The following is a 13,284-nucleotide window of genomic DNA, read 5'->3' on the forward strand; positions in this document are numbered from 1 at the left end:
AGTTTGTGTCTTTGTGTCATGGTTTTCCTCTTACAGATATCATATAATTTTCCAAACTTCCTTTTGAACAGAGCGCACTAGAGAGCACCTAAGAGCCTCATGCAACTTGTCGCTTGTCGCGGACCCCACTCTCGGATGTTCTAATTAATAAAGCTGTATGCTGTGAAATAGATAAGGAGGAGAATACCATTTCCCTCTCGGAACAAAAGAAATATTTGAAATAAATTCATTTGAAATGTATTGTTCATCCATCCATCCATTATCTGCACCGCTTATCATCAGTAGGGTCGCAGTGGTGCTGGAGCCAATCCCAGCCATCTTGCTGACCTGGTTTCCACCCAGTCACAGGGCACACAGAGACAGACAACTCACTCACTCATTCACACATAGGGACAATTCGGATGAGCCAATTAACCTAACATGCATGCTTTTGTAATGTGGGAGGAAACCGGAGTGCCCAGTAGAAACCCACACAAGCACGGGGAGAACATGCAAACTCAACACAGGAAGGTTCGATCTCATGACCTTAGAACTGTACCGCACACGCGCTAACCACTGCAACGCCGTGATGCCCTGTACTGTTCATGTAAAAAGATAAACTGATAAAACAAGGCAGGGGTGAACTGGCATTTAAAAATATCTACATACAAACTGATATTTCACCTCCACTTGCAGGTTCACTGTGCCCTAGTTGCTTTAAACCTGGGGGCTGGATATGGAAAGCTGGAAATGTGTGAGGGCTGTCATTTCTGCCTGGCATTCTTAGAACGGTCTTTTATAAATTCACCCTTCATGGAAGGTTTGCAATGCTTGGCGATCAGCGTCACAAACTCGAAGCGAACCTTTAGAGCATTTTTTTGACTCGCAGGGACTCGTGACAAAGCGCTGCTGTGACGATAAAACAGCTTCCACTTGCTTCACCTTTTCACGGCGTCTGTTTCAGTTAGCTTTTTGTAGTCAGCATGTTTCCTCTGGCAGTGCCTCTTGATATTACCTTCTTTGAAAACAGCCACAGTCACATTATATAGTGAATGTTATTAATACAATTAAATTGCAACGCATTACTGTACTGAGTGTCTGCAAATGCCTCATGGCAAAGGGAGATCGTGAGACCAAGGCTTCTGATTTGACCAACAACTCAGCCACAAACAATATAATTAGTAAGTGTAAGCAAGTTGTCCATTATTTTTTTTCTCGTTGCAAGAACTCTTTTTAATAATGGATGATATCTATTGATGCTTTTATTCAAAAGGAGGAGCGCATAAATGTTCCAAAAGACAATAAAAAATGTTCTCTTTGCGACAGTTTATAGAATCATATAATATATACAACTGGGCAGCACGGCGGCGCAGTACTGAGGTCGTGAGATCAGACCTTCCTTTATAGAGTTTGCATATTCTCCCCGTGCTTACATGGGTTTCCTCTGGGCACTCCGGTTTCCCCCCATCTTCCAAAAACATGCAAGTCAGTTTAATTGGCCGGTCCGAATTGTCTCTAAGTGTTTTAAGCGAGTTTTCTGTCTCTGTGTGCCCTGCAACTGGCTGGCAACCAGTTCAGGGTGTCCCCTGCCCACTGCCCGAAAATGGCTGCGATGGGCTCCAGCACCCCCGCGACCCTACTCAGGATAAGTGGTGCAGATAATGGATGGATACATACAACTATAAAAAGAATCTACCAACTGAAAAAAACATTTCCACAGTAAATTAAAGAGCAAGCAAGTGTTGTGTCTTTGCATTGATGCTACTTGTGAATATATTCTTTAAAATCTCAAGTACCCCCATGGACACAAGTACCCATATTTGAGAATCTCTGTTCGAGAGCAGAATTTAAGTTAATAACTTCAAATAGTACCCCATCAGGATTTTGATCCTCTGAGCATTTGCCTTCTATGCCAGATGTACAGTCCAACAAGCACTTAACTTGGAGAAAATAACCACAAAAACAAATAAATTAGACAGATTTTAAAACAAATTCCAGAGGTGAATTCCATTCACACAACATGTGAGGCAAGCTCAGAAACAGACGGCAATAGGAGTGAACAAAATTTCTCTGACCCATATTATAGACAATTATGACAAAAGAATGTTCCTGTCTAGAGGAAAACAAACAGTTATAGTGCTAGAGAATTACATATACAGTACAGCCATGCAATTCGAGCCAATGGTGGAGGCAAACGACTAAAACAAAATTGGCATTCACAATGAAGAGAAGTAGTGATCCTTTTCTGGACACAGATTGGTAGGTTGTGTTTAATACCCTTCTTCTGAGTGTTCGATCTAATTTCCAGTTTCTATCAATTTTACATAGAGCAGGGGTCTCAAACCCGCAGCCCGGGGCCCATTGGGGCCGTCAGTTGATAGTTTGAGGCCCCCTCCTTACTATGAAAGTAAAGAGAACAGTATGTATTATTTGACCATTAAATGTTGCTGTACTATGTCAGGCAGCCACCCGCAAGTGTTAAAAAGCACTTGTGGTCTTCTCATTTTTATGCCCAGCCTTTCCCAATGTTTTGAGTTTTCCAGCCTCCCGTGGAAGAAAGATGGCCCATTTTAAGACAAACAAAAAGTATTTTTTCGAGTATTTTAAAAATATGATTTCTCATGTATTTGCATGTAAACTGTATAAAAAAATACAATCATCTCCTCTAAAATAAGGCCATCAGGAAGGATAATTCAATATTGTATATATTTTCGATGATTTACATTTTCTACCAATAGGAGGCATTACATAATACACACTGTCCCTTTAAACAGGTCCATTTATTATAAATTGATTCTTTTTTTGATTCTCAATGTTTTTTATCTTACTTTGTGAAGGGAATTTTAAAAAGCAGTGATTCTTTTTATAAACACGTATGTGGCCCAACCTCACCAGGGCACCCAAGTTCCCCCAAGTCAATTGAATTGGAAAAAAAATGAGAAAAAGAATAGAACAAAAGAGAGAAATAGAAAGAGAGACAGTGATAAAAAGAGAGGGAAATAAAGAGCAGAAGAAAGAAAGTGAAGAGTGAAAGAGAGAGAGAATGGAAGAGAGAGAGGAAGAGAGGGAATAGAGAAAGAGAGACAGGGACATAGAAAAAGAGTTATATAAAAAATAGCAAGAGAGGGAGAAAGAGGAAGCAAGAAAGAGAGAAAAAAGAGCTAAACATAGAGATGGATAGAGAAAGAGAGTGAAAACATAACAGAAAAAAAGAAGAAGCGAAAATAAAAGAGACAGTGAACGAAAGAGAGAAAATGGAAACCCTTAGCGGGCCTGACAAACAAACAAACAAGACCTTTTAGTGCAATAACCGTCCAAGATATACAGGATACTTCGTAGTGTCATTTTAAACTTCATCCGTGTTCATCCTTCTCAAATAATGAATCTTCTTCTACTTTAGAAATTGCAAATCGATTCATGGCGTCACTTGGAGCCGCGGTTTCTCCCTGTGCGTTTCCCGAAGCCGGCACGGTAAACACAATGCCGTCGTTTGACCAGGTTTCTTCGTTTTTCCCGCTCGCTTCAGGTTCCATCGTCACGGAATGATCGCCAATGAGAGACTGCTCGGCTTCTTCTCTATCTTCTCCAACCTTGGAGTTGATAAAGACTTCGCTGATGCTCGTCAAAATTCTGTGGCGCGGCGAGTGGTCCAGCGTCTGGATGTTGGTGGTCAAAATGTCGCTGCAACTTTTGGAGCGATTGAAAACGGCAGCGGAAGTCGGTTTAGGCTTCTCTCCAATCTCCTTGATGACCGTGCTGTAGTCCCCCACTTGGTTCGACAAAAATTGGAAAATATCAACGACGTTCAATCTGCTGGCCTCTGATTTTGGCGTTTCCTCTATGGTCGGTTCTCTGTCGAAGAACGGTCGGCGTTTGTGTCGCCTCTGTTTCACCTTTAGCTTCAGGACCTTGTGGGCCTCGACCACCATGTTTACATTCCAGCTGAAGAACAGAGACAACCAGGCCAGGCCCATGTAGATCCATAGCTCTGCAAACACTCGGTACAGCCTCGGGTAATCCAGATTTGGATTCACGCCTGAAAATAAGGACCATGGCGGAAATCAACAATAATGTACAATACTGCAAAAATCATTTTGCAAAAATATCAATCCAGATGTTATATGACAAAAATACTACGACAGATATAATAAAAAATATAATCTATGGAAATATTACACAAATATATTAAAAATACTACAAAAATACAACTATGGAAATAGTTGACTACAATAACTAAACTATGGATAGACTACTAAAATACTACAGGAGTACTACAGTGATACTACAAAAATACTACAACAGATATAATACAAAATATAATCTATGGAAATATTACACAAATATTATATCAGAAATACAATAAAAAGGCAATTATGGAAGTGGTTCACTACAATAACTAAACTGTGGATACACTACTAAAATACTACAGGAGTACTACAGTAATACTTCAAAAATACAACTGCAGTAATACTACTAAAATACTACAGATAAAATACAAAATATAATATATTGAAATATTACACAAATATTATATCAGAAATACTACAAAAAGTTAACTATGGTAATGGTTCACTACAATAACTGAACTATAGATATACTACTAAAATACTACAGTAATACTCCAAAAATACAACTGCAGTAATACTACTACAATACCACAGCTATAGTACAAAATATAATCTGAGGAAATATTACTCAAATGTTATTTCTGAAATACTACAAAAATACAATTATGGAAATAGTTCACTACAGTAACTAAACTATGGATATACTACTAAAATATTACAGAAGTACTACAGTGATACTCCAAAAAATACAACTGCAGTAATACTACTAAAATGCTACAAATAAAAAATATATTCTAGGGAAAAACAATTTTAGAAAAACTACAAAAATAAAAATGCAGTAATATTTAAAAGAAAATAGTAAAAAAAATACTACTACGGAAATACTACAGAAATACAACTATAGAAATAGTTCTCCCGGACCTTGGGCACATTTTTTGACATTCCAAAAGTTTGCCCACCTCTGGATTAGGGGTTAATTATATAGGCACTTGCATGGCTGTCACTGCTATCTGAGTGTGAGTGTGTGTATGAATGGGTGAGTGTGAAGCACATTGTAAAACAATTTGGGAGGTCTTCAGTAAATTGAAAAGCGCTATATATTTTTTTAATTGAATTGTGTGAATATAAATAGTGATATGATATATATATATATATATATATATATATATATATATATATATACACGTACACATATATATGAAGAAAATGAGTATTTGAACACCCTGCTATTATGCTATTTCTCCCACTTAGGAATCATGGAGGGATCTGAAATCCAGAAATCAAGATTAATCATTTGTAAAATATATTTAAAATTAGTTAAATAATCAGAAAAAATTGTAAAATCCATTCAGATTATATTTTTGGGGAATTTATAATTATTTGGAGAATAATTCTTATCAATTTTATATATTTTTCTAATTTTAATAAAATGCATTTTTGTAATAATATATAGAAGTGGAAAGTGATTTCCCTTAAGTGTATTTACTCGAAAATAATTATAATCATAGATCATAAAAATGATCGAAAATATTATCTATTGAAGATAGTTTCATCTTTAAATACTAAATTTGTTTTATGAAATATAAAATTCTAAATTTTATTAAGAAAATATATTTCTCTAGTAAATTAAAAAAAAAAAAACATTTAAATAGAAGAATAATACCCCATGAAAAGATTTACTCGGAAAGATTATTATTTTATTTCAGTTAAAAAAAAGTATTGAAATAAATTGTAAAATGGAGAAAAGTTTTGAAAATGATCAGAACAATATTTCTATTATAGGAGGAAATATAAACGTTTAAAATGTTTGGATATTAAAATAAGAAAATAAATATGCAAACGAGAGAAATTATGTATCAAAAGAACAATCCAAATGTACTTCTTCAGTATAACGTATGAATAAGTATAAAACAATGTGTAGATAAGAGTCAATACTCAACCTGCAACGTAATCTCCGAAACCGACAGTTGTGAGGGTTATAAAAGAAAAGTAGAGTCCTTCCAAATAGCTCCATCCTTCCAGGGACATAAAAACAAACGGAGGGATCAACAGATGCACAAACAGCCCCCATAACAGGAATATAGCAGTGCAGATGAGTTGAACACGTTTCTGATGAGAAAGGAAAAGAATACATTGAATATTTCATGACAATTGGTATCTAGGGCTGCAACTAATCATCATCTTCATAATCGATGAATTTTTTAAAGACATGTTTAATTTCCTCCTCTTTGTTCAAATATTGAAGTTTTGGAAAGATAGAAAAATAATGCTTGAAACATCAGAATATTCCATAATATAAAACAATAAAATTATCCAAGTGCTTTTCAAATAACTTGATCATAAACCAAAATAAATACAAATATATGTTATACATATGCAATTATGTATGGAACTCTTTTCCTATCATCTTATCCATGGGTCATATTTTATTTGGACTTAGGATAAAAAACAGAAAGAGCAATACATTTCATTTTATGTGTAGAATTTTTTTCCACCAAAAAAAAATATCAAAACGTAAATCCAAGTTTTCAAAATGTTGTCAACAAATTTATTTTTTGTGGATATATAATGCACTTAAGAATAAACAGTTGTGTAGTTAAACGTGACAATATTATTATTATTATTTTTAATGTATTTATTTAATTCACTTTTTTTCTGATTTTTTTTCCCCCCCATACTCGTGTAGCACTTTCCGTTCCCTTAGAAATTGTCAACTATGTTTCATTGTTAAAACAGTCAAACACTACAAGGTTTAAACTCTTATGCCACTTTTGTTTCTACTGATGCAATGTTTAATGAAAAGAAATGTAAGATAACTTAAAAAAAAAAAAGTCTTAGTGCCCTCTGCCGGACCAAAGTGGAACTACAACTTTTAGCGTTACCACGGAGTTGTGTGCACTCTTTGCATTGATTCGACATACTTAGTGGTTCATAAATGACGTGGTACGACATATTAGTGAGCTAATTAGCTACCAGCACCTTTACAAATCAATTTCAATCGATTGAATCGACTAGTTGTTGCAACCCAGTTGGTATCCGAATCCAGGTAGGGCGTTTAGTCTTACCACTGGCACGTTTTTGCTGATGAGAATCTTGGAAAGTCGCTTGGCTCGGTCCCCAAAGAAAGAGCCCAGCTTACTTATCCAAACTAGACAGAGCGGGATGCCGCAAAGACCGTACAGAATGCAGAAGATTCGACCTCCGCTTGTCTTTGGGGCCACATTGCCGTAACCTTTGGAATAAACAACATAATTAACACACAAACTGTCTCCTGATTCGAGTTCTGATAAGTTTATGGTTTAGAAGCAGTGTTGGGCATGTTACTTTTAAAAAGTAATTAGTTATAGTTACTCACTAATTCTTCCAAAAAGTAACTGAGTTGGTATCAGAATTTCTCTATGATAAAAGTAACTAGTTACCAGGGGTCCTGCGACTGACTGGCAACCAGTTCAGGGTGTTCTCTGCCTACTGCCTTAAGATACCTGGGATGGGCTCCAGCACCGCCGTGACCCTACTGAGGATAAGCCATGCAGATAATGTATTTGTATGTATGTATAGTTACCAGGTAAGGTAATTATTTCCATTACTTTTAAAATAAGATGTTGTATGTCAAAAACATTGGAAATAATCTGAGCAAATACTTAACACCGGAGTTAATTTGTACGGATGGTCTTTTTTTCGGTTGGGTTTATTAAAAATAGCCATTTTTTTTCAGGTCCCAAACGGCTCTTCAGATTGTTTTTGTTGCACTAATCCAATCATTACCTATTATCTAACATCATGCACTGAATGACTTAAAAAGGGAAAAAGGCAAACATTTAAAAAACAAAACAAAAGAGAAAATGCAACAACAAAAGGAAAATGAGAGGCAAAAGAAGGAAAAAAAAAAAGAATAAACCTTACATTTTTATAAAAACACATTAATACTGAAAACGGCAAAAAAAAAAAAAAAATAATAATAATAATAATAATAAATATCTCATCTCATCTCATTAACTACACCGCTTATCCTCAGTAGGGTCGCGGGGGGGCTGGAGCCCATCCCAGCCATCTCCGGGCAGTGGGCAGGGGACACCCTGAACTGGTTGCCAACCAATCGCAGGGCACACAGGGACAGACAACTCATTCACACCTAGGGACAATTCTGACCGGCCAATTCACCTGAAATGCATGTCTTTGGAATGTGGGAGGAAACCGGAGTGCCCGGAGGAAACCCACGCAAGCACGGGGAGAACATACAAACTCCGCACAGGAAGTCTGGAGCTGGATTTGAACCCACGACAGGTTCCCATGACATGAACTGTGCCGCACAAGCGCTAACCACTGCGCCGCCGTGCTGCCCTAATAATATATATATATATATATATATATTCATAAATCTGCAAAAGATAAAATACAAAAAGATTGTAACCTTTTTTTTCTGGTCAAAAAGTTTAAATTCAACAACACAGAATTTAATAAAGAAAAAAAAAAAAAGGCGTGTCGGAGGGAACCAGCTGTTGATATGTAGGAAGCCGGCTCCCATCGTTTACTTCCAAGAGCCAGCTCATAGAGACATTTTGTTGGCGAACGACACGAATCGGGGTGCTGTGAAACACATTTATGGCCAATCAGCCCTCATTCGCCTTTTCTTTTGGCGCATTAGTGAATACAATATTCGGGATAGCTAACTATATGGTAGTGGCTATTTTGAATGGTGATATGATTCGAAAACACGCCACTAAAAACAGCGTCAGGTATTTTACTTTATTTATTTTATTTGCTTCACTTTAGATTTTTTTCTTTGTACTTCTGCAGCACTTTCTGTTCCCTTGAAAATGTGTTAAAAAAATGTAATGTTCATGTCAATTTTGTTTTAAATGATGCAATGTTCAATTAAAAAAAATTATATTTATATAAATATAAAAAAATGCTAATGGCCAGAAGAATTCTCGTGCCGGCGTGTTGAGGGGGCCCTATCGTTGATGGAGAGCCGGAGCTAGCTAAGCGCCTAGAGGCATTATAAGTCTTCAGTACCGTCCGTAATCATGGCAAATGTGAACTCTCTACCAAATAAGACCGACGAACTGGCTGTGCTGGTGAAAAACATCAAAGTGCACAGGGAGTGCAGTTGCTGTGTTTTACGGAAACGTGGTTCACATTAGCATCCCGGACGCTAACGTGTAGCCACCTGGAGCTACTCGGACCGGAGCTACCCGGAGCTAACCGGCTTTAGCGCTGTTAGACAGAGACACAAAAGCCTGCGGCAAGTGGAGAGGAGGTGGACTCGCTAACACGAGGTGGTGTATCCCTGGGCACAAAGATTTCCATCTGCCGCAGAGACGTCGAACTTTTGCACTAGCATGTTACGTCATCCACTCTGCTGTGGCTAAACAATAACAAATCACCCCAAGGGGATCTATTTAATCTGTTAACAAACAACAAAGGAGACTCCTGGAAGTGTGAATTTCCCTACGGGGATGAATAAAGTATCTATCTATCTATCTATCTTTGTATTGGACACTTGGAAAATGTAATAAGCATCAAATGCAATTGTTTTGGGAAATTTAGATAACAAAAAATGTTGCTTTCCACCAAATTGAACAGTATATTTAAACCCAAACTTAGTTTTACACCCACGCTCCACAGCCATGTTCCAACCTCTTTCCACGTTGGTGTAAAAAATCTCATATCCATAAAAAAAAACTACCAGGGCATAATTTTAGATGGCTTACTTTCCTCTTTTCAAGGCTATAATGTAAAAAAACACAAATAAGTGTTTTATGTACTGAACACCCATACCACCCAACTATCCAACTCTTAAAATAGTCATAAATATTGATACAACACAATGATACCAAAAGCGCAAAAATTGTATTCCCTCAGGAAAATAAAATGTTTTTTTTTTTAAGAAATACAAACATAAGATTGAATTTAATGATAATGTACCTTTTACTTAAAGGAGTATTGTGTATTAATATTATCCTAGTGGTAAAAAAACCCTTCATCCAATAAAGAAAAACAACAATATTGAGCAAAAATAGTTTAAATACTATCATATAAATATATATTTTTCCATTTATTTTACATAACTAGAGGGAGCTGACATTGTTGTCTGCCATCTTGCTGCCTTCTAGTGCTTTGTAGCACTCGTTTTCAGTTGACGGAGACAATACAGCGACATTTAGTGGTCAAATATTACACAGTGTCCCTTTAATTTCAGATTTGTAATTGCCAAATGGCAAATGCAAGGGATTGGATTATAGTGTTGGCTCCCATTGCTAGTACTAAAATTGTTTGTCTTTGAATATCGGCACTGATACCAATACCTGGTATCAGTTTTCGCCCATTCCAAGAGAACAGACATTGTAAATCAAAATACTGTGATGCACACACAAACCTATTGTTGTGACAATAGTTGCAGCAAAGATGACAGAGTTCCCCCAGTCCCACATGTTGTGGTGTTTGTCTCCAGTGATGATCACACCTTGGCCCGCAGCTTCTGACACAATCTGGATGCCATTGCAAATAAAAAAAGGGTAATTAGTATGCAGTCTTCCCCATAGAATTTTGTAAGACCATGATGGTTGGACATTCGAAGGCATGCTCCCCGGGGACAAAATTTAGTACATTTTTAATTCAACTGACTGATTGACTGACTGATACATAGCACAAATTCACACAATGGCATTTGCGATCATTTATATAATAAGAAATCTGAAAGTTATTTTGATTGACTCTGCATGTATACATATATATCTATTTTATAATTTTAATGATTATTACATTATTATTAGCACTTGTTTATGAAACCCTGGCAGACTGCCAGAATCTTCCTATGGTATTAAAAACAAAACATTCTGTCAACTAATTATTACACCTTAGCAGCTTGACGTGCATTTCAGGTGAATTGGCCGGTTCAAATTGTCCCTAGGTGTGACTGAGTAAGTGAGTTGTCTGTCCCCGTGTGCCCTGCGATTGGCTGGTAACCAGTTCAGGGTGTCCCCTGCCCACTGCCCGATGATTGCTGGGATGGGCTCCAGCACCCCCGCGACCCTACTGAGGATAAGCGGTGCAGCTAATGAGATGAGAGATAATGAGCTGTTTGACAGACAATTTGTACAAGATACAATCTCATTTTACCCTTTAAACAATTTGGGCATCACAACAAGCATATATTTTACACACATACACACACACACACACACACAATAAATTGGTTGAAAAAAAAACGCACTAAGAAGGGAAAATAAACAAATAATTTAATCCTCATTGCCCTCATTTACTGTAAACACCCAGTGTCCTCTGGGTCAAAATGACCCGTCGTCACTAAACCCCCAATGTATGCAGATTGATTACATTTTAAACACCAAATTACATATTGCCTTTACCACAATATGTGTTGTATAGTTTTCCCTCTTCACTTGTATTTCTAGAGCTCAAGAGAAGTAAAAAAATGTGCAAAAAGGAGTTAAGGATGCATATTCAGCTCGTGTTTCTTTTCTTCCCACCAGCGAACAAGTTAAGACAATACAAAACAACGCAGTACCATAAAAAATATGAATAATAACACTTCTGTTACAGATTGATCCAAGCCGCAACTATTATATTGTAACATTCTGTGTTGTGTAAAATAACTCTGACATAATTTCGACTTTATTTGCCTCAGGGGTACAGCTTACATGCCAATGTTAATTAAAAAAAACATTTCCTTTTTTTCTACTGTCGGTACTAATTTATTAAAGGTCATAAAGATTCAAGTTAAGAATATATCATTTAGTGCTGTGGGGATGTTGGGATCGACTCACTGTGAATTTCCCTGCGGGGATGAATGAAGTATCTATCTATCTATCCATCTATCTATTACTATACATTAAATAATTAGTTGGCGGCTTCTGTCTTCCAAATAACGCATATTATCCATAACTAATACAGGCATTTTTCTGAGTGACAGGGATCAAATATGTAATACAAAATCTTTAATGAGGTGACTGCCCTTGTTGTAATCAGCATTAATCACAAAATGGGGGAGCAGCTTGCTTATGACAATATTATCGATTATTTTGCATCGCAGAAAGCCAGAAAGGTGAGGCTTTAGTTTGTTTTGTGCTCGGAGGGGGTCTCGCCCAGGGAGTAATACAGTGTAGAACCGCCACTGATCCAGCCCAATATGTAGTTGGAACAAAAGCAGGTGAAAATTTAATATTAAGGCTCTTTGAACTCAGGTGGACATTGTTAGCACCTACGTAATAGAGAAAATATTGAATTTACACTTTTTAAGGACACCTCAAACTACGAACCTGTCCTGATTTTAGTGGAATGACGTTTTATTTTTATCCTCTTGGGATTCTTTTGTCAAGAAAACACTTTTGAGTCCCGACCCACCAATTCAGAAACACTGATATTTTGAACCGACGACAACAGAAGGGTTAAAATCACTTGACAGTCAATGAAAGACAAGACACACCTTGTGGTAACATTCCAACATGTACATGAGGCGTGTGGGTTCATGCTTGGTTTGTCCGTGTGTACACTGTACAGTATTAACATAAATATATATTGTTTTAGTCAATGTCCCCACTCAACCTCCTTAATTAACAAATTGACTCCAAAAAAAGCTTAAAGTAACAGATAAGCGAAAACGCAAATACATATTTTAGCGACGCTAAATTACACGTGTGGTGTGTAATTACAAACTGTTGCACTTAACTCAAGTTTTTATATAATATTTCAAGTTCGTACCTCAAGAATAGCATTTAGATCCTCTTCCCCAAGGCAAGGGTATTTCTTCAAAACCTGCTCTTTTTGAGAAACATATTTGCTCCGAGCCAATTGCCAGTTGGGCTCCTCGAGAATTTGAAAAATCGCAGCCCCGATGGAAAGGTAAAAGATGATACACGACGTTAAAAGGGGACCTTGGTCAGTCATTGTCAAGATATGACTTTATGCCTCCATTTTTTCCTTTTTTATTTTCTTCCCAGAGAGAAGAACCAGAGCGAGGGAGAGAGAAACAAAACTTCCTGGATGCTTGATAAACACAAGCGCATGCGCACTCGTCTCACGACGGCTCAGACACCTGTATGACGTAATTGTACTGGTTGGTATTTGAGGTGCTTGGTTAAAACGGCTCGGAGAAGAGGGTGAAGAGAAACCAATTGCAGTTATAGGTTCAGAGATTTGGGGGTGCTGAGTACCCAGACTGTCTGGCTGGTTAAAAGGATGATTTTCATTTCGCGTAAAGTGATTTAGCATCATTCAA

The 13,284-nt window shown here is 37.0% G+C and overlaps 1 protein-coding gene across 1 annotated transcript; it reads right to left on the reverse strand.

Moving 5' to 3' along the window:
- Positions 1-1,946: 1,946 nt before the first annotated feature.
- On the reverse strand, positions 1,947-13,075 carry kcnk5b (potassium channel, subfamily K, member 5b). The gene is made up of 5 exons (XM_088326096.1): positions 12,768-13,075; positions 10,426-10,537; positions 7,112-7,278; positions 5,987-6,155; positions 1,947-4,015 (listed from the first exon to the last, which is right to left on the reverse strand). Exons 1-5 carry the CDS (start codon positions 12,951-12,953, stop codon positions 3,333-3,335), a joined length of 1,317 nt encoding a protein of 438 aa, XP_088182222.1. The 5' UTR covers positions 12,954-13,075; the 3' UTR covers positions 1,947-3,332.
- Positions 13,076-13,284: the final 209 nt, after the last annotated feature.

This window comes from Urocampus carinirostris, chromosome 2, assembly GCF_059441175.1.
Source record: "Urocampus carinirostris isolate Australia breed hairy pipefish chromosome 2, RoL_Ucar_1.0, whole genome shotgun sequence".
Lineage (NCBI taxonomy): Eukaryota > Metazoa > Chordata > Actinopteri > Syngnathiformes > Syngnathidae > Urocampus > Urocampus carinirostris.